Source organism: Hoplias malabaricus, chromosome 7 (genome assembly GCF_029633855.1).
Source record: "Hoplias malabaricus isolate fHopMal1 chromosome 7, fHopMal1.hap1, whole genome shotgun sequence".
In the NCBI taxonomy this organism is placed as follows: domain Eukaryota; kingdom Metazoa; phylum Chordata; class Actinopteri; order Characiformes; family Erythrinidae; genus Hoplias; species Hoplias malabaricus.
Window position 1 is genome coordinate 1,719,382 of NC_089806.1, and position 26,662 is coordinate 1,746,043.

Below are 26,662 nucleotides of genomic sequence, written 5' to 3' on the forward strand. Positions count from 1 at the left end.
ATGGACTCCACACTGAGTCTCTCTGAAGAACCGGGAACTGAGAGGTGGGAATCATGTTTAAATCTGATGTAGATTTATGCAAAAACAAAGTTTTCTGGTCTACAACAATGAGCAGGAACCTGTGGAGGATGTGTGGAGAACATCTTTAATATGAATCTAAAATGTACTTAGAACATTTTAAATAAAAGTTTGGTTCTAGACTGTTCCAATTAAAGAAAATTGGCTCTAGAGAACCCAGCAGTATATCAGTGAAAAATGACCAATGGATCATTTGATAAAATTCAGGAATGTCTGTTGTCTGATGTCTGTTGAGTTCAGGTGAGTAATAAGAAATAGAAGAAGAAAAAATAATAACTGTGCTGCTCCAAACTGCAATATCACACTTCATGAAATGTGTTTTTATGGTCATTGGACAGTACAATAAAATTTAGACTCTGCAACTAATCTATCCAAGGCAATAAACACACACATACAAACTAGTTATTAGGAGAAGTGAACTGGTATCTGATATAAATAAATAAAAATGTATAGAATGAAAAGGACATCACAAAGTCTCACACTTCATATAAAATGTGTTGTTTGGACTGAGCAAGGAGCAAGAGACCAACAAACTGAACTAACAACTGTAGAAGCATCAGTAAAGAATGAAACTGTTTGGACAAATGTAACTTATGACTTTCTAAGGGAAAATTGGTGGCACTTCCTCTACAGAGAATGTGTGTTTTTGAGTTTGACTAATCTAAATTCTATTACAAACTTAACTTCTAAAAATTTTGGGACAGAGTGAAAAATGTAAATAAATACACAAGAAAATTATGTGCAGATCATTAAAATCCTATATTTAGTTAAAAGATGTGGAAGTCACACATGTTATGCCCACTAATCTCCTCTAATAATAATGATATTAATTCATTCATTCATTCATTATCTGTAACCACTTATCCAGTTCAGGGTCGCGATAGGTCCAGAGCTTACTTGGAATCATTGGGTGCAAGGCGGGAACACACCCTGGAGGGGGTGCCAGTCACACATGGGCAACACACACATTCACACATTCACTCACACACTCACACCTACATACATTCAGCAGGATGTATGTTTGTGTTTGCCCCCTCCTCCCCTTGTATTCTGAGTTGCCATTTCTGTGACGTGACTGTGCTCAGTCTGTTACTATATTCACTTCCAAGTGGTCAGTGGGTGTGGTCAAGGACAAATGAAAATCAGAATTGAAACACAGCTAGGGTTTAAATGATTTGTACATCACTGCACTCAGTTTATATTTACATTTTTTAAAACATCCCAACATTTCTGAAAATGGGTTTGTAGATTGAAATGTACTTCATCAGATGTTTAAAACTCTTCACATCAATTGTGTACCACTGGTCCACGCTCAGTGTTAAATGATCTGGTACTGGGTTCACACCAGGCATTTGCTGGTAGCACAGTATACATGAATGCTTTTGCAACTATTGTTAGGGATAACACTATACACTGAAACCTCAATCCTGTACCCCCCCAAATAAACTACATCATCAGGTCTGTACGTCATGTCTACATGTTGTATTATGGGATCACTGTGAGAACCCTGCAATATCTTGTTATATAATTGCCAACATAAAAAATGTTTAAACGTGTTCACTGTAGTGGATGATTCATTTACTTTCACTCAGAAAATCAACAAGACATAAGAATTTACCAGGAGTGCCCTCCCAGACTGCAGCATATAAATGTAAATTTAAATGTGCAGTTTTTATTAACCTTCACCTTCAGAAACTCTGTTTAAATCCATTTTTTTCCTGCTGTATGTCTAAGATCAGTGTTTTGTTTCAGTGAGAGACAGAGACAGGACTCACCTGACCCCAGCTCTGTGTCCACAAAGAGACCAGACTCACCTGACCCCAGCTCTGTGTCCATGAAGAGTGACTGGTCAATGGGTGTTCCAGAAAACTTTAGAAAGCAGAAGAGTTCTGCTGATGTGAGGTAAAGATTAGAGTGTGAATGATGTAGAGAAATGTTCCTCACTGTCTCCTGATTAATCTCAGCAGGAGAGAGAGGTGTTAGAGCAGGAAAAACACAACTGTGCTAAGGCTCTAGTTTTCACATTAGAGATTTTGACTAGACCCTAATCAGCTTGCTCCCTGGCTTCACTAGGTTTGGTCAAGTTTGAAAGCTGTTTTTGATAAAAATCTCACAAGTGAACGTTCTCTTGTATACAGGGCTCCTTCAGAGAGAAATGCCATGTATTACAAAATACCTGTTCCTTACTGCTAGAGAGTCTATTACAAATATAATTTCTAAAAATTTTGAGACACAGTGAACAATTTAAATAAAAACATAAGGCAATGATGTGTAGATCATTAAAATCCTGTATCTGAGTGGGTGTGGTCAAGGGCAAATGAAAGTCAGAATTGAAACACAGCTAGGGTTTAAATGATTTGTACATCGCTGCATTCGGTTTATATTTACATTTTGTAAAGCATTCCAATATTTCTGAAAATGAGTTTGTAGATTGAAAAGTACTTCATCAGATGTTTAAAACTCTTCACATCAATTGTGTACCACTGGTCTACGCTCAGTGTTAAATGATCTGGTACTGGGTTCAACCCAGGCATTTGGTGGTAGCACAGTATACATGAATGCTTTTGCAAATATTGTTAGGGATAATACTATGCACTGAAACCTCAATCCTGTACCCCCCCCCCAAATAAACTACATCATCAGGTCTGTACATCATGTCTACATGTTGTATTATGGGATCACTGTGAGAACCCTGCAATATCTTGTTATATAATTGCCAACATAAAAAATGTTTAAATGTGTTCACTGTAGTGGATGATGCATTTACTTTCACTCAGAAAATCAACAAGACATAAGAATTTACCAGGAGTGCCCTCCCAGACTGCAGCATGTAAATGTAAATTTAAATGTGCAGTTTTTATTAACCTTCACCTTCAGAAACTCTGTTTAAATCCATTTTTTTCCTGCTGTATGTCTAAGATCAGTGTTTCGTTTCAGTGAGAGACAGAGACAGGACTCACCTGACCCCAGCTCTGTGTCCACGAAGAGACCAGACTCACCTGACCCCAGCTCTGTGTCCACGAAGAGTGACTGGTCAATGGGTGTTCCAGAAAACTTTAGAAAGCAGAAGTGTTCTGCTGATGTGAGGTAAAGATTAGAGTGTGAATGATGTGGAGAAAATAATCTCAGCAGGAGTGAGAGGTGTTAGAGCAGGAAAAAAACTAAACTATGCTAAGGCTCTAGTTTTCACACTAGAGATTTTGACTAGACCCTAATCAGCTTGCTCCCTGGCTTCACTAGGTTTGGTCAAGTTTGAAAGCTGTTTTTGATAAAAATCTCACAAGTGAACGGTCTCTTGTATACAGGGCTCCTTCAGAGAGAAATTCCATGTATTACAAAATACCTGTTCCTTACTGAAAGAGAGTCTATTACAAATATAATTTCTAAAAATTTTGAGACACAGTGAACAATGTAAATAAAACCATAAGGCAATTATATGTAGATCATTAAAATCCTGTATCTGAGTGGGTGTGGTCAAGGGCAAATGAAAGTCAGAATTGAAACACAGCTAGGGTTTAAATGATTTGTACATCGCTGCATTCGGTTTATATTTACATTTTGTAAAGCATTCCAATATTTCTGAAAATGAGTTTGTAGATTGAAATGTACTTCATCAGATGTTTAAAACTCTTCACATCAATTGTGTACCACTGGTCCACGCTCAGTGTTAAATGATCTGGTACTGGGTTCACACCAGGCATTTGCTGGTTGCACGGCTGCTGGCTGCTGGTATGTCTAAGATCAGTGTTTTGTTTCAGTGAGAGACAGAGACAAGACTCACCTGACCCCAGTTCTGTGTCCACGAAGAGACCAGTCTCACCTGACCCCAGCTCTGTGTCCATGAAGAGTGACCGTTCAAAGGGTGTTCCAGAAAACTTTAGAAAGGAGAAGAGTTCTGTTGATGTGAGGTAAAGATTAGAGTGTGAATGATGTAGAGAAATGTTCCTCACTGTCTCCTGATTAATCTCAGCAGGAGAGAGAGGTGTTAGAGCAGGAAAAACACAACTGTGCTAAGGCTCTAGTTTTCACATTAGAGATTTTGACTAGACCCTAATCAGCTTGCTCCCTGGGTTCGGTAGGTTTGGTCAAGTTTGAAAGTTGTTTTTGATAAAAATCTCACAAGTGAACGGCCCCTTAGGGCTCCTGCAGAGAGAAATGCCATGTATTACAAAATACCTATTCCTTACTGCTTGAGAGTTTGTATCCACAGAACAAAATGAAAAGCAACAAATGGGTGAAGCTTCCTCACAGTTTACACACAGAAAATTGATGTATGGAATCAAATGGAGCTGTTGTGTATGTGGAAGCAACAAGAGATAATGAGCCCCTTCCACAAACGAGCTCAGAATCAGTCCTGATGTGGATGAGTGTAAAAATTACATAGATTTCTCTCATAATTTCTCACATAAAAGACTCTTGTTTATAAACTGTATTTATAAAATTCATTATAAATTTATTATAACAAACAGGATGGAGAGTAGTGAATCTATAAATGAAAAGGATGTAAAATCTGGAAATGTATTTCTGAGCTGTGTAGTTGTTCCACAATGTATTTCCTAAAGTCTTCTGTTTTCTGACAGAGTCCAGAAGAAGAATAAAGGTCCTACAAGGAGAAATCTGGAGTTAATATTTAAGGTGTGTATCATATTATATCTTACATTATCTGCTGCATGTTTGAGTTTAGAATATTTTTTGCTAGTACGGACCACACCCGTAGAGGCTGAAACGGGGAGGCGAACTCAGAAGTCTTTTGGGGAAGAGTTCAGGGCGGCTTATGAATGCGTATGAAATCGGACCACCCCCCCCCCCCCCCCCCTTTGGATAAATGAATATGAGAAAAGGGTGGACACGGGGTGGAGGCGGGAGCGAGTTTAAAACAGGAGGCTCAGTGGGCTTGATAAAGGCTGAACACGGCTCCGAATATGGGGATCAGCAGGAATGCCCCAGCGCGGAGGTGCGAGCAGACGTCGTGAAGCAGTCGAGTCGAGATTCGTCTCCTGAACTAAATGAGGCGAGTTCGTCTGACGCGGAAATGACGTGAATTTGCAGGGTATACATAGAGCTGAGAGGAGGAGTTCGGGCGTGGTCCTACTCCCAAAATTATGTTATTAGCATAACTTCACTTATTTAACTTGAGTGATTCTGGGCATTACTTCATAAAATACCATAAATTATAAATCATAAATACAATTTGCAAATACTATTAAATAACATTAATGATACTACTACTAATACTAATAATAATAATAATAATTATTATTATTATTATTGTGATCATTATTGTTGTTGGTGAAGATGTTGATGTTGTTAAAACTTCAGGCTGGTAACAGGCTAATATTTATTTTAATATTTATCTATAAAACAGGAGCTGGAGCAGAGAGTGATCTCAGTGGTGAAGAATCATCTGAAGAGGTTTATGAAGCTGCTGAGTGAGGATTACCCAGCATGCTCTGAGAGAGAGGAGGAGGAGGATTGTGTTAGAGACGGAGTGATGAATATCACACTGAATGTCCTGAAGAACATGAACCACACACACCTCGCTCACACACTGCAGAGCAGTAAGACTTAGGGTCCTCTCTTTACTATTTAAATAGTTAATAAAACTCATCACAGATCTAATTTCATTAGGTGAATAAACTTGTTATACCACTGTTTTCTAAAATGCTATATTTAACAATAAGGTAAACTATGTACATGTGAATATCAATAAATTAGAACATCATCAAAAAAGTTAGTAATTCAATTAATATATTAGATAGATTCATTACAAATAAAGTGATCTATTTCAAGCAATTATTTTTTGAATGTTGATGATTGTGGCTTGCAGAAACCACCTAAGTCATTATCGCAGAAAATTAGAATATTATATATTATAAGTTCATATTAAATACAGAAATGTTGGTCTACTGAAAAGTACAGTATATGAACTCAAGACTTGGTCTGAACTCCTTTTGAACGAATTACTGCATCATTGTGGCGTGGCGTGAAGGTGATCAGGCTGTGGCACTGCTGAGGTGTTATGGAAACCTAGGTTGCTTTGAAATCGGCCTACAGCTCATCTGTGTTGTTGGGTCTGGTGTCTCTCATCTTCCTCTGGACAATACTCCTTAGATTCTCCATGGGGTTTATGATGGGTGAGTTTGCTGGCCATTCAAGCGCAGTGATACTGTGGCTATTAAACAAGGTATTGGTACTTTTGCCATTGTGGACCAGTGTCAAGTCCTGCTGGAACATGAAATCCACATCTCCATAAAGCTTGTCAGCAGAGGGAAGCATGAAGTGCTCTAAAATCCTTTTTTTTTACCACACTTTTTTCTTCCACTCAACTTTCCATTAATATGCTTGAATACCGCAGGAGGGTGTCAGTGGCTGCCTTCTGGACATCTATCGAGTCAGCAGTCTTCTCAATGATTGTGTAGCTTACTGAACCAGACTAAGGGAACATTTTAAAGGCTTAGGAAACCTTTGCATGTGTTTTGTCTTGATTATTCTAATTTTCGGAGGTAATAACTTTTGGGTTTTAATCATATAAGATATAATCATGAACAAAAATAGAAATAAACACTTGAAATGGATCACTGTTTCTAATCAATCTACAGTATATATGAGTTTCAGTTTTTGAATTGAATTAATACATTATTTGTTTGATGATATTCTAATTCATTGAGATGTATCTGTATGCATTCATCATTATTTAAATAAATGTCATATATAATATGACAGACCCTGTGCAGCAATGTGACAATGTCACAACCTCCTCTCTCCCAACTCAACAGACCCTTAAAGAGTCTTTCTTATCTCTCTTATCTTCCTCGCACGTTGATGCCTTAGAGGGCTGTTTTGAAACTAATATTTTTACCACAACTGCATTACAAATGGCTTGTAATCTGCAATATTTCTGCACATTACCACGGCACTAGTTCACCTACAGTGCCCACCAAAATGATTGCATTTAGGAAATACTGAAAGAGAAAACAGGCAGCACGTTTAAGCATTCATTCTGAATCGGTACATTCTTCCCTTGGAACACTGTCTTGATTGACAGCATTGCATCCATTAAGTCTCCTCACTTGACAGAGTCCCCTCACTGCATGGCTTCCTCACCATAGATTCGCTCTCATCTTATCATCCCGCTCTCCCCTCATTCTCCCAGCTTCTAACTCTTAACAGCTTGTGAGCTTTGTGGATGTTCATCCCAACCCCTTCACTTTGCAGCCATGCCATACCCAGCCTCTAACTTTACAACTCTCACTTTCTCTTTTAAGGTGCTGCTGTGGACCCTTGTCCCAACATATCTCCTCTGCTGCTGTGTTGCTCACACTCTCCCGCTTCCTAGCTCATGCTTTCTTTTCAGGTGCTGCTGTGGACCTTCATTCTTATGCCCTTACCTTCACAAACAAGCAACACCCTGTGTCCACTGTGCGGCTAACGTTCACTCCTGCTGGATCTTATTTACAGCTTCACCACTCCGAACTTCTACTTTTTCAGCTCTCAGTGTCCCCAGGTACTGTTGTGTACCTTCATCCCATCCTCTACTCTGGGCAGCTACGCTGCTCCCCACTTCTACCTTTCCAGCTTGTGCCACTGAAAACCTTCATCCATATCTCTCCTCTATCAACCACATCCCACCCTGCCTTCTATGGTACAGTTCGCATTGTCTCCTCCAGTAGCTGTGGGCCTTCAACCTGACTTTTGCAGCCACACTGCCTCTAGCCCCTAAATTCCAGCTCATGCTTTTTCCATGGACACAGCCTCCTGTCTGTCACTCCAGGCACCCAACACCACCACTTTCCTGGATGTCTTCCTCAAATTCAATTCACACTCTCACATGCTGCCTCTCCTCTGACACCTGTTTTTCGCCATCTAGGCATTTCTGCCATCCTTGAGTCAAAGTTCTAACTTGAAACCATGCTTGAGCTCCTCAGCACCTCTCAGATTTTTTTCTTTCAGAGTTTGCTCCCATGAGATGAGCTGCCTCTTCTGTCTTGCTGTCTCACCTGTCCATTCTGTAGCACTTAATGATTAGCATTTCTGTCATTTTTTGGGGTATAGCTTCTTAAACCACCCTGAACTACTTCCCAAAAACTTCTAAGTTCACCTCCCAGTTTCAGGCTTTAGGGGTGTGGCCTGTACTAGCAAAGATTTAAAAAACATTTATCTGAGCAGTGTGAGTTTATTTTCTAAAAATAAAAACAATAAAAATTAATCCCATTATACTAGTGAGTGTGTGTATTGAAATATTTTGGTTTAATTCTTTCCACACCTCCCCTCAACAAGTAGTATATCTGGAAATAAATTTTGTTCTTTACACTGGCTCAAAACACAGCTACTAATTTTAAGAAAAACAAAATCCTTTTACTTTTACCATATTTATATTTTTGTCTGGGGTTGTGAGTTTGAGCCCAGTTCCGAATGACTGTCTGTGAGGAGTATGATGTGTTCTCCCTGTATCTGTGTGGGTTTACTCCAAGTGCTCCGGTTTCCTTCCACAGTCCAAAAACACACGTTAGTAGGTGGATTTGTGACTCAAGAGTGTCCATAGGTGTGAGTGTGTGAGTGAATGTATGAGTGTATGTTGCCTTATGAAGGACTGGTACACACTCCAGGGTTTGTTCCCGCCTTGTGCCCAGTGATTCCGGTTAGGGACAGGAACAACTACAACACTGATTAAGAGGTTACAGACACTGAATGAATTAATATTTCCTCTTTTTATTAGAACTGCCTCCTTCTTCTCATCAAATGCTGAAGTCAACCCTAAAAGAAAAGTTCCAGAAAATTAATGAAGGAATTTCTATTTCTGGACGCTCAGCTTTTTTGAGCGAGATCTATACAGAGCTGTACATCACAGAGGGAGGGAGTGGAGAGGTCAATACTGAACATGAAGTCAGACAGATTGAGACAGTGTCCAGGAGACCAGCAGCACAGGAGAAATCCATCAAATGCAGTGAACTCTTTAAAGATAAAGCCATCAGATCTGTGCTGACTAAAGGAGTGGCTGGAATTGGAAAAACAGTCTCTGTGCAGAAGTTCATTCTGGACTGGGCTGAAGGAAAAGAAAACCAGGATGTCCTCTTCATATTTCCACTTCCTTTCAGAGAGCTGAACCTGATGAAGGAGAAAAAGCTCAGTCTAATGGAGCTTCTTCATCAGTTTTTCAGAGACACAAAAGAATTAAAACCAAGAGACTATGATCTCTACAGAGTCCTGTTCATCTTTGACGGTCTGGACGAGTGTCGACTTCCTCTAGATTTCCAGAACAATGAGGGATTGTGGGATGTAAGACAGCCAGCCTCAGTGGACGTGCTGCTAACAAACCTAATCAAGGGGAATCTGCTTCCCTCTGCTCTCCTCTGGATCACCTCTCGACCAGCGGCAGCCAATCAGATCCCTCCTCAGTGTGTTGCACTGGTTACAGAGATACGAGGGTTCAGTGACCCTCAGAAAGAGGAGTACTTCAGGAAGAGGATCAGTGACCAGAGCCTGGCCAATAAAATCATCTCCCACATCAAGTCCTCCAGAAGCCTCTACATCATGTGCCATATCCCTGTCTTCTGCTGGATCTCAACTACGGTCCTAGAGAGAGTTTTGGGTGGAGCAGAGGGTGGAGAGACCCCCAAGACTCTGACTCAAATGTTCACACACTTCCTGATCTTTCAGATCAAACACAAGGAACAAAAGTACCAGGAAAAACAGGAGGTTGATCCTAAGAAAACTAAAGAGATTATCCTGGCTCTGGGAAAACTTGCGTTCCAACAGCTGGAGAAAGGCAATCTGATCTTCTATGAGGATGACCTGAGAGAGTGTGGCATTGATGTCAAAGAAGTGTCAGTGTACTCAGGGGTCTGTACCCAGATCTTCAGAGAGGAGTTTGGGCTATGCCTGGGGAAGGTGTTCAGCTTTGTCCACCTGAGTGTCCAAGAGTTTCTGGCTGCTTTATACGCATTACTCTCATCCATCAGCAGAGATGAAGAGAGTTCCACTGATCTCGCTGGGATCTTCAGAGGATCCACCATGTCAGATTTCCTGAAGTCTGCAGTGGATAAGGCCTTACAGAGTGAGAATGGACACATGGACCTTTTCCTCCGGTTCCTTCTGGGTCTTTCACTGGAGTCCAATCAGACTCTCTTACGAGGTATACTGACTCAAAAAGGAAGCAAATCTCACAGCAAAAATAATACCATCCAGTACATCAAGGAGAAGATCAGGGAGAATCATTCTCCAGAGAAAACCATCAATCTGTTCCACTGTCTGAATGAACTGAATGATCACTCTCTAGTGCAGGAAGTACAGAAATACCTGAACAGAGGAGATTCATTCAGTGGAGTCATTTTCTCTTCTGATCAGTGGGCAGCTGTGATGTTTCTGTTGCTGAATTCAGAAGAAAATATAGATGAATTTGAACTAAGGAAATATAATCCATCAGAGAGATGTTTTCTCAGACTCTTGCCAGTGATCAAAGCAGCCAGCAAAGCAATGTGAGTATTTAATTCAACTTTAATTGAACTTTTGTATTTATTACTAAACTTCCTCTCCTTTTGTGATATGTATTTTACTGTAATATTTGGTTTGGTTCAATTTTCTAAATAATTAAATGTTGCTGAAATCATCTTCCAGGTTACTATATAAGCACTTATTAACATTACCCTGTCTGATCATTTTGAGTAAACAGACTCTGCTAAAATGCTGCTATGTGCTGTGGACATGTCTCCTACAATCCGTTAACCCAGCTACATTTTTAAATACATTTTCCAAATACGCATCTTTCAGTGTTAGAAGTAATATCAGGCCATTATCATCAAGCCCACTTTTTTACAACAATGGTCCAGCATGAATGGATGGGCATAATGATGTGTTTACACTCATGGACAAAATTATAATGCACCCAGCTACAACTATTGAATATTCTGCATTTAGTTACAGCCCAACTGCTGGTGTGCATCCATGCTAAAGGTGGCCCAACAGGGTACTAGGTCCTTTAATTTATAATCAACTACAAAAATCATTATTACATTTCCACATAGAAAGTCTAATTAAATTCCAACATCTTGTTGGTGTGTTTTTTTTAATTATCAATAAGAGATAATACCATCAGAAATCCAACTGAAAAATATTCTGTATATCCAAAAAATGGAAATGAAAATATATTTACAAGGAAAGTGCTATTTACAAGTAAACTAAGAATAAAAAGAAGAAAACCATTATATAACGCACAAACAGAGTTGCAGGTTTTAATTTTCAGTCACAAATTCTCACACTGTTGCTCACCCTGTTGTGAGTAAGCCTAAATATGCCTTAACAGGAAGTGGAGTGATATACTTTCCTAATTTATTTTATTTTATTTATTTTTGGAAGGGAGGTGTCTGACTTAAATTTAACAGCTAAAACATATGAATTGAATCAAGATTACTTAACCAAAGTGTCTTGTTTTTATTGCTGTACTGAGAATATCTATGTCATACTTATAATGCAAAATGAAAGTAACACTTATATAACTCCTCTCTTATTGTCCTGATTTAAATATGTAATATGCTGTTTGTACTTTTTATAGACTCAGGGGCTGTAATCTCACCATAAAGTCCTGTATAGCTCTAAGATCAGCTCTGCAGTCAGTAAACTCCTCCCTGAAAGAGCTGGAGCTCAGTAACAATGACCTGCAGGATTCAGGAGTGGAGCTACTCTGTGCTGGAATTAAGAGTTCACTCTGTAAACTGGAAACTCTCAGGTAAAGGTTTATGTATATTATTCTCTGAATAAACAAGTAGTTAATAAGGGTTCACTTAAAACACAAGCACTATAATTATTCATAGTGGGTCCAGAAATATGAACTAGCTCACAACATAATCGGCTAGACAAAAGTGTTTTTATATTTTGTTATATCCGCATATATTTATATTTTTTATATATTTGTAAATCATTTTCGGGTAAAATATATTATCCTATTGTTCTTTTCCAGGCTAGCCACCTGTAAACTGCGGGGGAAATCTTGTGAAAGTCTGGGGTCAGCTCTACAGTCAGTAAACTGCCCCCTGAAAGAGCTGGACCTCAGTAACAATGACCTGCAGGATTCAGGAGTGGAGCTGCTCTCTGCTGGACTGAAGAGTTCACACTGTAAACTGGAGACTCTCAGGTAAAATTTTCTTTTTAGTTTCTTATTAAATTCTATAGTACACTACAGTTGATATTTAAAATACTATTGTTTGCATTTAGTGTTTTAGTTGCAAATTATGTTTGTTATTATTCATGCATGTTTAATTTGGTCTAATATAATTATTTATGTCTCATTTAATAACTATGCCCTGAATTGTGATCCAAAAAAAAATATTTTATTTTGAAGCCATTGGAACTTCTAAAATCTTTATCATATCTCCTAAAGCTTACAATCAGAATATATTTTTAACATGTAGTAATAAGTAACAATGCTATAATGTCATTGTATTTTGTGATTGGTTTAGCAGCAATGTTTTTTATTTGTCGATTTACTTTAAACATAGTTTGGTATAGGGTGGCACGGTGGTGCAGCAGGTAGTGTCGCAGTCTCTTAGCTCCAGGGGCCTGGACGTTGTGGGTTTGATTCCCGCTCCAGGTTACTGCTTGTGAGGAGTTTGGTCCTTAGGTGTGAATGTGTGTATGTGTCTGTGTTGCCCTGTGAAGGACTGGCACCCCCTCCAGGGTGTATTCCCGCCTTGTGCCCAATGATTCCAGGTAGGCTCTAGACCCACCGTGACCCTGAACTGGATAAGCGGTTACAGATAATGAATGAATGAATTAATAGTTTGGTATGTGCTGCATTTCAGCTGCTTTATTTATTCAGTTCCTGTGAAAGATCTAGGGATCTGTGACCTCTTCTGTTTTTTTAAAAATGAAACCTCTCTAGGTACTCAAACCAGGTATGTTTATTACTGAAACCATTGAGGAGCTGTTTATGGAGAATATGTTTGTAACAACACGGCAAAAATTTATTTCTTCTGAAAGTGCCCTTTAAAACTATAACTCTAAGATTGTGAATGCTATGGATGTTTTAGGACACCTGAAAACTAAAACTTAACACTTCCAATACCAAGGAGATGGTGGTGGATCTTTATAGGGCTGGGTCACTCACATAGCCAGTCTCTATTAAGGGGACTGAAGTGGAGATCGTTAGAATATTGGGGTGCTAATTGGGGGTATGTTAGACTGGTCAGCTAACGCAGACATCCTTTACAGGAAGAGGAACAGCCAGCTATTTTTCCTTTAACAGCTGTAGGAAGCTCTGCAGATTTTCTGTCTGTGGTTGCCAGCTCTCTTTTTTATGCTGTGATGTGCTGAGGAGGAGGCATTAATAGGACACAAGATGCAACTGGACTAGCTGGTCATGTGTGTGTTGTCAGGGGTTGGTGTGGAGCTGCACACTGTGGTTATGACTGAGAGTAGGACACCATACAAACTGCACTCCATCATGAATCACATACTGCACACCATCATTAGGGATAAGAGGAAAACAGGCAGTGGCAGGTTGTGCCACAGAGCCGCTCAACAAACAGAAAAAAATATTAGAAATAAGATATTCATGTATGATTGTTATTTATTCAGCAAAAGTGTGATGTTTTATTGCTCTGTCTTACTCAGAGGCTGGAAATTACTTGAACAAATATTCTCTTAAGCTTTATCAATTCTTGGAGGTTCTACAATTTGCTAGCACCGGGTATTCCAAGAATAGATTTAAAGCTTAGAGGTGCTTGCCATCACTTAGGATGATGGAAAATGTCAATCTCATGTTTAATTATTTATTTGATTGTAAATATCCATACAAAAGCCTTTTTTATATTTGATTAATTATTTTTTTTTATAAAATGTGCTATATAAATAAACTTTGCTTTTCTATCTTTATTATTTTCCCTGCATAAAATCCATTTGATCATCTCTTTCCCTTTTTCTTCTGAAGATTATCTGGGTGTATGACTACAGATGAAGGCTGTTCTTCTCTGGCATCAGCTCTGAAATCAAACCCCTCCCACCTGAGAGAACTGGATCTGAGCTACAATCACCCAGGAGAGTCTGGAGTGAAGCTGCTTTCTGATCTACTGCAGGATCCACACTGTGCACTGGAGAAACTACAGTGAGACTCACACACCCACACTCACACACGAATACACACTGCCTGACCATAGTGATGCATATTCTTGTCAGGTTCATTTTTATTTATATCCTAACTATATTTAATAAATATTTATAAAGCGTTGTAATGTATTCTTGTAGACATATATGTCTATAGGATAAGGTTGTTATTTTTATTAAGTTCCATCACCACTCTAGTTTAATGTGCTTTAAACACATTTTTTTATAGATACATAACTATTTTTGTTGTTGTTATAGAGTGTGTAATGGACAGATAATGTGATAATGTTGTGATTAAAAAACACGTGTTTGTGTTGGAAGGTGTAAAATATATTTGACTGTAAGGATAGTTTCAGGTTCATGTGGAGTTTAATGTGTTTCTAAATGTGTGTTATGCTTAGAAATGATCATGGAGGAATCATCAGAATGAAACCAGGACTAAAGAAATGTAAGACACACACACACGCACACACACACACACACACACAATGTAGTTCTACATTTACAAACTGTAGTTCCTTTCACCTTTTCTTCAGTAATCAGGACCCACACAGAGCAGGTATGATTTTGGGTGGTGGATTGTCCTCAGTGCTGTAGAGGTCTGCATTCCAATGAGACTCCTGCAGGACTCACAGTTCCTGTCACAGTATCTTGCAGCACAGGACTAAATGTAAAAGGTCCTGAGCACTAAAGAACTTGGTGAAAGATGCAATTAATGTGTGCAGAACAATAATCAGAAAAGTATTTGTAATTGTCGAACTAGTCGTAATAATATGGAAAAGAGAATATTACTTTATTGTATTTATTTATATGTCTACTGAAGATAAAAATGTTTCTTTGGACCATTCTCAAAGTATTTAAAATTTACCAACTAATGAGAAAATAACAAAAAGGTCCAAAATACACTCTCCCTCTTCGGGGGAGGCATGTCCGTTACGAGAGAGTCGCAGACACCAGTCGAGTGAAGTTCAAAGCAAATCAAAGTATTTATTTACCAAAATACTGGATCCAGGAGAATTCACACATTGAGAACAGTCTAATACCCCTCCCAAGTGAAAATTCTGACCTCCCATCATCTGACTCAAAAAGTTATACCCATGATGACGTATAGCCTGGTGGTGAGGCATTTCTGGCTGATTAGCGTATATTAATATGCATGATTTCACGTGTTAGTACTCAGCTCTTCACGTGCAATATTCAGGTGCCTGTTGTTACCCTGAAGACATTCATTATCTGGTCAGGCTTACAATGGGCCTCTCTTCTCAGCACTTTTTTTCCCTAGAGACTAAAATTTAGGGAGTTAGAAATACACTTCAAGGCCACAAGAAGAAGCTACAGATCAGCGCCTCCATGCCCAACACTATGATGTCAGTGTGTTACAATCCTGGAGTGCACATCTGTTCAAGGTTAGACGTTAAGAATTAAAACTGTGTGTAAATATCAAGTTATCATGCCATATAGTGAAGTTAGCTTATAATATGTTTTTAGGAGTAATTATCATATGAGTTAGTAGTGCAGAATCAAGCAAAAATGTTTAACTACATGTGTAAGTAATTAATAATGTAAATACTGGTTAGTCATTCATATACATGCATATAGGGTACAGGATTTCACACAATGAGTATGTAGTTATAAATGCTAATTTAACTAATCATCATTTAAGGATATTTGTCAACAAACACAAAGTAATAAAATTGTTTTCTACAACAATTCCCCCTTTTGACCTGTCCAACTGACAGGTCAATACATTTAGATAAATGGTAAACAATTAATGTTAGATTGGTCTGCCTAGGTCACCCCCGGTTTGGCGAGTGACTTAGGTAGAGCGTGATGGCAGATTGTGGTGGTAGCGGGCAATTACACCACTCCTGTTGGGAGTGGACACCTCTGTCCTACCACTCACTCTCTGGACTAAGAGATTACAATGAGCCCTATATGTGTATGTGTTAAAGTGTATTCTTCATCCGTTGGTAGGGATCTGCGCTGGGGGCAAGGATAGACTTTCCTTGTCGTGCCCCTGCCTCAGGGGATTATTCTGCCCCTATGTTGGTTGAGGCTGCTTGATCAGCCTCTTCTGAGGTGTTGTTTTCCTTCAGTGAATGTTTGATGTTAGGTGTCGGTGCGGCTCTGCACTGTGTGAGGTGATACCACTATAAGCCTTTACCCTTCAGCTGGACTGCACAACTGGTTCTCTCTGTCACCTGGTAGGGTCCTGTCCAGCGAGGTTTGTACCACTTCCGCTTGATGACCTTCAGGAGGACCCAGGGTGAGACTGTCACTTCTGGATCCTTCCCCTCCGTTTCTTCTCCTTCTCTCCTTTCTTGCACCTGTATAGAGAAATCTTTACAAACAGCTTTTAGTTCTTCATATAGCTGTCGGTACTCTGCTTGAGGTAGTTTCTGGGGGGACGCAAGCGCGCTGGAGGGGCCTTGAAAAGGTATGCCCCTCCCTAATTCAAAAGGAGTGAACCCTGTATTTCTGTTCACTTAACTACGGACACTAATTAAAACAATTGGAAGGGCCTCAAGCCAATTCATGCCCGTGGCCAGTTCGATCTTTGCTAATTTGGATTTCAAATTTTGATTCATCCTCTCCACCTGACCTTGTGAGGCAGGATGATACACACAACCATAGCTATGGCGCAGCCCCAATGACTGCTCCACCCACTGCAGTGTTTTACTCGTGAATTGACTCCCGTTATCTGAGAAAAAAAAAAATAATAATAATAATAATTTTCCTAGGAAACCCATGGTTCGGAATCCAACAATTAATCAGAAACTTACAGACTGATTTTGCATCTTCCCTCAGAGTGGGGAGTGCCTCCACCCACCCCGAGAATCTATCTACAACGACCAGGAGATATCTATATCTCCTAATGGGGTCAATCATATCTGTGTAATCCATTTGAATCTCATGTCCATGATAATCTGGCAATGGAAACCTTCCTGAAGCTAGTTTAAATGCTTTTGCTACATTCTGAGTGTTACAAATCTGACATTTAGTGATGTAATCAACCACTAATGCTGACATGTATGGGTGCCACCATTGTTTTAGATTTTCCAGTGTCTGTTCTCTACCTACGTGTGCCACTGAGTGTGCTTCTTCTAGGACCGCTTCTGCTAATGACATTGGTAAAACTACTTGTCCTTCTTGTGACGTCCACACCTGACTGTTTGGGCTAGCCCCCTTTGCTAGCCATACTGACTTTTCTTCTGGACTTGCCTGATCCTGTATGTGTCTAAGCTCTTGTCCTGTGGGAATCGGTTCCCAGGGTACACTGGAGTCCAACACAAGCATGTTGTTGGGTTCCGTGTATCCTGCTGCTCTTTTTGCTGCCTCATCTGCAGCTTCATTCCCCCTGATTATTATTGTGTCTCCCTTTTGGTGTCCTTTACACTTCACAATCGCTACCTTGTTTGGTTTGTGTATAGCTGCTTCTAATCGCATCAGTTCTGTCTTGTGTTTAACTGGTTTCCCTGTGCTTGTGACATATCCCGCCTGCCTCCAGTGTGGAATATCTACGTGCGCAGCTGTGACTACGTACGCTGAGTCACTATAAATAGTAACGTCCCTTCCTTCTGCCACTTCTAGTGCTGAAATTACTGCTAGCAGTTCTGCCTTCTGTGCTGATGGATTTTGTTTCACTTCCTCTGCTATGACTGTCTGAAACTCATGTGTTTCCCCCTTTGCTTCCTGAACTACTGCATATCCTGCTCTGACTTCACCTGTATCTGCCCTGTACCCACACCCATCTGTCCATAAATTCCATGACCCTGGAATGGGTGTGGCTTGTAAGTCTGGTCTTACTTTTCCTTGCCTTTCTACCTGTTCCTCACACTCATGTGGTGGACCTTCCAACATCCCATCTGCCATATTAACTCCTTCATGTGTGTAAGTGATGTTGGGTGCAGTCAATGCTTTGTGAATGCGTCTCTGTCGCAATGGAGTGAGTGTGAACATCTGTGAGTTTATGTACGCTACTACTCCGTGTGTGGTTAAAATGCGCAATGGGTATCCTGCTACCAGATGTGCTGTTTTCTGGACTAATTTGGTCAGTCCTGCTACATGTCTTGTGCACTGTGGTTGTCTCCTCTCTATAAGGTCCAATGGGACACTTAAGTACATTAGTACTGCTCTACCTTCCCCCTTTTTCTGAAACAGTACACCATTTATCACAGTGTCTGTTTCAGAAACATCCAAGTAAAAAGGTAATGAATAGTCAGGTCTGGCTAAGTCAACTGCAACGGATAAGGCTTGTTTAACATCTATAAACGCCTGTTCAGACTCCACCGTCCAAGTGAGCTTACCAGACAAATTTCTCATCCCTAGAGATTTCACCATGTCTCTAAGAGGTTGTGTACATCCGACAAAGTCAGGAATGTATTGTCTGCTGTAACCAGTCAGTCCTAAAAATGCTAACATGTCTTACACAGTCTCTGGTTTTTTGTTTATATTGGGCAATCCAAATTGGTTGTGTAATATTCATACAAAAATAGACAAGTGTCTGATTAGTCTATCATACATCATCTGGTCCTGTGGACCACAATGTGTCAGGTAGTGATACTAATAATACCTCCGTCTGTAGATAATCAGAGTCCTCACAACCATGGTGTCTAGGCAGCAATTGATGGTGCAATGTGACTAGGATGGGTGAGTTATCAGTGATGTGATATGTCTGTGTGGACTTGGAAAACATGACACCGGGCAGCTGGGTCCGGACCCAATCCGTGGCCTCATTTGCTCTTTTTACCATAGGGCCCAACTGCTTGGCCTCTTGTCTCTGATGGAGAGCTAGTGAAATGTGTGGTGCCGCCTTGTCAGACAGTTTTTTCCAATAATGTTGTTGTGGTGTTAGTGAAACAGGAGATGCCACCCCTTCAAGACCCACATAAATCCCTGTGGTGTCAACCGACCACACTGTACCCTCTAATTCTGTTTGAAAAGATTCATAGTAAGTTAAATCTCCCCCTACATCATAGAACAGGGTGACACGGAATGGGTCGGCGGAGGAACATAAAGTGCCATGGCTGTAATCCAAGGCGACCACTGTTGTAACAAGTCAATTAGTGGTGGTGACTAGACCGTCTGTCCAGTCACTAAACCCCAGTAAATGTCTACCGACTCATCCTGCTGAGGTCTCATCAGGTGTGCGGGTAATACTGTGTTGATGGCTGACAATGTGGCTCCCGTGTCTGCCAGAAAAGTGATTTTGGAGGCCCCCACAGTTAATGACAGCATGGGTTCTGCCCTGGCCCTGCTGTCCTGGTGCTCCTCTGGGCCCCGTCAATGTCCACCCCATGGCTCCATGCTGTATTGGCCAGCAGGAAGATGTGATAGTTCCGGTTTTGGTGCCGCCTGTGGGTGTAGTGCCTGGTGTGGATAGCTGGTGTCAGTAAAGAGTGATGCCTTCCATTGTGCTGCCCAGTGATCCAAAGCTCCACATCTTAGGCACGCCCCGGTCTGGTGGTGGACCCTGCCCCTCCACCTACCATTACCCCGCCCCCTGCCCCATGAGTAGGGCTGATATGGCAAATATGGAATTAGTCCATAATTATATGGTGGGTTTTGTGATGGCCCTGTTTGGGTTGGCATATATGTTTGTGTGTTCATGTATGTTTGTGGTGGTTGAAAGTTTGGTTGTGGTACTGCAGTCATAGGCATCATGGTGTCAGACTTTGTTTGCTTTTTATTGTCATTAATAAATTTCCTGGCTTCTGCTAGTTGAACAGTTAGTAGTTCTCTTTGTAACTTAACTGTCTCCTTGTCTTTATTATCTAATTTTTAATGGTACATATGTATATGTTCCTGTACTAGTGGCCACTAATGGAAACATAGTGCCGACGTTAGTGTCAGTCCCAAACCTCTCAGGCGGGTGTCGGTGTCTAGTGCTTCTTCTCAAAATGTCAGTTTTGTCAGAGGTGTGCATGTGCGTTCTAAAGTCTGTTGTTTTAATTCCAATTGTCTCTTTTCTTCTAATATGAGGTTTTCCATGATACGCAATGTATTGTTCAAATCAGTCATCCGTCTATCACCACATCGTCCGTTTGCACTGTCCTCATCATTTGCTGTATGTCCGTCATCATGGTCAGAGTCATCATCAGTTGTGACATGGCCCTCTAAATCTGCTTTAATCCTAATGTTTTGTTTAGTTTTTTGTGGCATCTGGTCCTTAAATGGTGTTGTCAGTGTTTGTTTATGGTGAAGGCGCGGTTTATCCTGTTCTATATAATTTCCCGTGGTATCTATAATGTCAGAACAGTCGGTGTTAATATTTGTGTGCAATTAAAATTGACTCTCGTGGCCTCCGGAATTTAAATGGATCTTCTGTGTGTGCGTTTGTGTTTGTGTCTCCGTGTGTTGCCTGCTCACAGAGCCCAGCCCCTCCCTTCTGTGTCTGCGTTTGTGTGTGTGACTCTGTAAACTCACTGTGCCCGAGTCTACACTGAAGACAGGCAGGATGGTGTCAGCTGGTGGGACGTGGCCTAAGTTGTATGGCGGAGGCGGGGCAATAGGCACCTCCCCCTTGTGTTTTGTATACTCACTTTCCACTTCCGCGTTCTCGGCAGTAGGCGAGGCTGTCGTCGGCTGTGACGGACCTGGTGTTTTCAGTGTAACAAGCTGTGTAGTCATGCTCAGAAACGCAATTGTGATAGCTGTAAGCTCCGCTATGTCCTTCTTAGCTGTGGTCAAGCTTTTCTTTGCCTTAGCTCTTTGGAAAAGGCTAGCCTTACTAACCTCTACTTCAGCCTGACTTAATATTTGCTCTTTTTCTCTCTTCAACTGATTAATACCGGTGATTAAATAAGTTTTCTCCCCTGTGTTTATTTTTAGCCCACGTTTCAAATCTCTGTAGCACACTTTTGTGCACAATATCCCGCTTTTTCAAATGTATTTCTCCCAGTTTTAATCCCTCAGTAATAATTTCAATTTGTTGTACAAACGGTTTCCATTCCCAATTCCCCACGCCGTAAATGGCGTTTAATTCATTATGCAAGTCTCTAGGAGTAGCCATAGTATCTGTAAGAAGCTGATTAAAAAATTCGACCTTACCTTAAATAGTCTTCGCTCTTTTGCAAATCAATTATTACCGCTAGGTTTCATCATAATACAGAGTGAACCAAAACAGTTTCCCAGCACCCTCGCAACCTCGGACGATATATAGAAAAGAAGAGAAAAAAATCTAAGTTTTAAAGTCAGGTTCTGAAACACAGCCAATAAAAGCAGGACCACCTCAGCTCTGTGAATAATTTCACAGGTGGATAGAAAACATAAGTTTGTCTTCAAACACAGTATTGAATTTAAAAGCAAGTCAAGCCTAATTTACATAAAGTATGAAACCGACCCACGGACCAAAAAAGCCTATTAGTCAGAATGAAATAACACGCCAATGTATGAAATAAAATTAGTAGGAAATGGAAAAAGCAAGAAAAGCAGGACTAGTATCTCTCAACACAGAATTAAACCAACGACTATATATTAGGAACAAAAACAACAGTCCACAAACCACAGTGAAATCACAAGATATATTATAACAAGTTAAAGCAAAATATTATGAACTGGAGAAATAGCAAGCAAGTTACAAAATATGTTATGATGAACGAAAAATTCAAACCGTGGCAGAAAATAAATTTTTAGACAAACTACCATAGTTAAAAAATACAATATCAAAGAAACCATATTCAAAATTAGAGCAAGTGTTCAATTAACAATTTTCCCTTTAATTCCCATACTTAAACCTTACAGTTTCCCCAATTTATCATATTAATTACTCAGCTTTACACCTTGCTCTCCTTTCACCTATTCTCAACCTCTAAAAACGTCTTTCTGGAGCTCATTGTCTATATTTTCTTAATGTATAGTCTCCAAGAAAGCTCATTTAATTAACTTTATATATTTTGTTTTAAAACGTCTTCCGTTCAGGCTCATTGTCATAGATAAACAAACCCCTCATTTTATTGAGGTTCATATTCTTTAAATAACTGTCCTTGAACGAAGCTCATAATTTATACCATTACAAATTTCTTTCCCTATTAATTTCTAAATCTCTCTTTATGACATTTTCCGTTCTCATTAAACACACTCTCTCTCTGACACTCTAAAAACAGAGATGTCCTTACCCCCCTTTTTCTCTAAACACACTCACGTAAAATTTATGGCTCTTTACAGCCCATGGAGAAATCTCCACACACCCACACTCAAAAGCAACCGCAGAAGAAAAGGTGGTTGATCAGTCCCCCACTTTCTCCCTTTTTTTTTTTTTTTTTTTTTTTTTTTTTCCAAAAAAATTCTTTCAGCTAACACACAGACATAGTTACAGAAGATGGGAAAAGGGAGGGGGAGAGAGACACACACTCAGCTGACACATACACATAGACAGCAAGACACTCCTCTTGTCCTCTAGCGAGCACAAACGTACACAACAGTCATGCAAACAGCCCCAAAAAATAACACACAAAATACACAGTCAAATTTCATTAAAATACACCACAAACTCTGGCGGGAACAGCTTCCGCTCAGTATCAAACTCGGGAACAGCATCCGAAAATATAAATGTGCGGGAACAGCTTCCGCTCGCGGGTACAGCATCCGCGAATATGAATATACTTCTGAGGAGACGAACTCTCACGGCCTACCCTTAGACCAGGCAATTAACACGAAACCTCGTCAGGTTCCGAGCTGAGGACGCCACCACTCTGTCTCAGATGGGCACAACATCCATCTATACCATTATAAATTAAATTTAAAATACCATGATGGGCACAACATCCATCTATTCCATAACCAAGCAACCCCAAATGTATAAACCAATAAAAAATTATAAAAACATATTCAAAATAAATTGATTTGCTCAATACCCCACTCCGGACCACCTTCGGGGCTCCACACCACTCCAATTTAAAATGTCCAATATGCAGAATTTGAATAAAACAGGGTCTGCACACCCACCTTATTATATTGCGGCCGCGAGTGGAAAGGAGTCCGAAGTTGTCCGCCGTCTGGACCTCCCGCACGTCGGGGTCACCAATTTGAAGATAAAAATGTTTCTTTGGACCATTCTCAAAGTATTTAAAATTTACCAACTAATGAGAAAATAACAAAAAGGTCCAAAATACACTCTCCCTCTTCGGGGGAGGCATGTCCGTTATGAGAGAGTCGCAGACACCAGTCGAGTGAAGTTCAAAGCAAATCAAAGTATTTATTTACCAAAATACTGGATCCAGGAGAATTCACACATTGAGAACAGTCTAATACCCCTCCCAAGTGAAAATTCTGACCTCCCATCATCTGACTCAAAAAGTTATACCCATGATGACGTATAGCCTGGTGGTGAGGCGTTTCTGGCTGATTAGCGTATATTAATATGCATGATTTCACGTGTTAGTACTCAGCTCTTCACGTGCAATATTCAGGTGCCTGTTGTTACCCTGAAGACATTCATTATCTGGTCAGGCTTACAATGGGCCTCTCTTCTCAGCACTTTTTTTCCCTAGAGACTAAAATTTAGGGAGTTAGAAATACACTTCAAGGCCACAAGAAGAAGCTACAGATCAGCGCCTCCATGCCCAACACTATGATGTCAGTGTGTTACAATCCTGGAGTGCACATCTGTTCAAGGTTAGACGTTAAGAATTAAAACTGTGTGTAAATATCAAGTTATCATGCCATATAGTGAAGTTAGCTTATAATATGTTTTTAGGAGTAATTATCATATGAGTTAGTAGTGCAGAATCAAGCAAAAATGTTTAACTACATGTGTAAGTAATTAATAATGTAAATACTGGTTAGTCATTCATATACATGCATATAGGGTACAGGATTTCACACAATGAGTATGCTAATTTAACTAATCATCATTTAAGGATATTTGTCAACAAACACAAAGTAATAAAATTGTTTTCTACAACACTACCCAGTGTGCATTACAGATAAACATGCACATGTACACAAACATTTTTGTCTGTATGATGTGTACATATATGCGCATACACACAAACACAAATAAAATATGTACACCCACACACTACTAAAATAAGCAAGGCTTTTCCAGAAAAAGATGTACATATGTCATTCAGTATAAACAGTATGTTCACAAATGATCAAGATACACACGCTCTGTATACACACTAATGCTCACTCCTCATATCATCATTAGAGATGCTCCTCTTTAGCTCTTCCCCTCTTTGTAGAATTACACAACTTCACCACTCTTTTGTTTTTGCATCCCAACTTTTTTGGGAAGAGTTGCAGGCATCAAACTCATTGCATGTTTACATTAGATTTTGCCCCCCTGTTCCTGGAAATGAGATTGGTACACATAAACACACAAACACAAACACAAGCAAATAAATACACTCATACACAAATACATCATATAACACATGCATAAAAATACACAGTGTTCTTCCTGTGTCCGCATGGGTTTTCTTCTGTGTGCTCTGGATTTCTCACATGCTCCAAAAATACATTTGTAGGTCAATTTGTGTGAGTGTGTGTTTCCCTGTGAAGGACTGGTGCCCACTTCAGGGAGTGTTACCACCATGCACCCAGAGATTCTGGGTAGGATCACACCGCCGCCCTGAACTGGATAAGTGCTTACAGACAATGAATAAATAAATAAGTATCCAGACATTTCAGAAACATGAGTATACACACACACATACACAATGTCCAACAAACATTTTGCCTCAACAAACTGAATATTTTACCCATCTGTGGCAGTATACACACACACACAAACACATTCTGGACCACTAGAGACTTCTGATCATGACTTCTGATTCTAGGATGACAGTACTCAGACAGCACTTGAAGGGGAATTGAGGGAGGGGAGGAAAGTGTTCCTTCACTTTCCCTACCACAATTTTCCTGACTATCCAAAGGATTCAAGTCATCTATCTTCTGGTCTCAAGACCATTTCTCTAACCATTAGACCACAGCTGCACACAAACAAATCACACACTCTAATACACTCCGAACAAACACAAAACTGTACCTACAAACATTTAATCACAGGCACAAAATATTTACACATACACAAATCAACCCAAAAACAGAAAAATATAAATCAGAAAGATGTATTCATATGTATGTGTTTGTGTTTGTACAGATTACTGTGATCTGACTCTGGATCCAAACACAGCACACACTGCTATCTTTCTGTCTGAGGGAAACAGGAAGGTGGAGAGTGTGAAGGAGACTCAGCCGTATCGAGATCATCCGGAGAGATTTGATGGGTGTTGGCAAGTTCTGAGTGTGGAGAGTTTAACTGGACGCTGTTACTGGGAGGTGGAGTGGAGTGGGAGGGGGGCTGATATATCAGTGTCATACAGAGGAATCAGGAGGAAAAATCCTGGTAGTGAGTGTCTGTTTGGATTTAATGAACTCTCCTGGAGTCTGAGCTGCTCTGAGAACAGTTACAGAGTCAGACACAATAATAAGGACACTGTGATACACCCCCCCTTTCACTCTAACAGAGTCGGAGTGTATCTGGACTGGGGGTCCGGCACTCTGTCCTTCTACACCATCTCACCACACACACACACACTCACACACTTACACACCCTCACCTCCACATTCACTGAGCCCCTCTACGCTGGGTTTAGAGTTTATTTATCTGATTCATCAGTGCAGCTGTGTAAGATAGAGTAGACTCTCACACACATGCCCTCAGCTTTAGCATAAACACTGATTTGTGTGTGTATAAGAAACATTAATTTATTTGTAGATGTCTTAATAAACTACATTTCATTGTTGCTCAGTTTAATCTATTTAAGCATTTATGAGAGAAATTAACTTTCTCTGTGGTACACAAATGTGTTGTCTCTAAAATGTATGTCAGTAAAAACTGTTCAGTGTTGTAGTGTGGGAGAGCTATTAAAGTGAAAACAATCTTTTTATCACCATGACTCAAGAACAGACAGTGTGTGTTTAATAGATTTAAAGTAGAAAACTGATACGTCAAATTGTAATTAGTCTAACAATTACTTTCTGAGCTTTAATGTGAGCTGAGGGCATCTCCCAGCATCCTGCATACAGCAGACCTAAACTGAACTTGTTACTTTGTTCACTATGTTCACTATTGCTGCTAAGCTGGAGCAATGCTAAAACACTGTTCTCTATAGCATTGGAAGAAGACAGGAAAGATGCCTGGAAGAAAGCAAAACTAGCATGATGCAAGATCCATGTTCAGTGGGAGAAGCCAAGCCAAGTCTCAGTGGTGGTCCCCATATCCGTCCAGAGGGGGACTGCTGTGACAGACTGAGGAATGAGCCACCAGTGAGACACTGATCCAGCAGAGTGGTGCCCACCAGAGCAATGGTAGAGGCAGAGTGAAGAGACAGCACCAGTGGGATGTGGCAAGAACTATGAGGAAAGTCTGGTGGCATAATGAAGGCCAAGAAAACATGTGTACTTGCAGGATAAGATGCACAGGGCTAAAGTGACACTCTGTGATGGCAGCACACTTGGAATGACGGTCAAATCACAAACA

At 40.2% G+C, this 26,662-nt stretch overlaps 1 protein-coding gene across 1 annotated transcript; it reads left to right on the forward strand.

Annotated features, from left to right (window-relative positions):
• LOC136701962 (NLR family CARD domain-containing protein 3-like) lies at positions 1-25,821 on the forward strand. The gene is made up of 11 exons (XM_066676766.1): positions 1-44; positions 1,831-1,980; positions 3,049-3,165; positions 4,659-4,713; positions 5,444-5,636; positions 8,795-10,553; positions 11,627-11,800; positions 12,032-12,205; positions 14,000-14,173; positions 14,574-14,620; positions 25,280-25,821. The coding sequence occupies exons 1-11, from the start codon at positions 1-3 to the stop codon at positions 25,819-25,821; spliced, it is 3,429 nt and encodes a 1,142-aa protein (XP_066532863.1).
• The last annotated feature ends 841 nt before the right edge of the window (positions 25,822-26,662 follow it).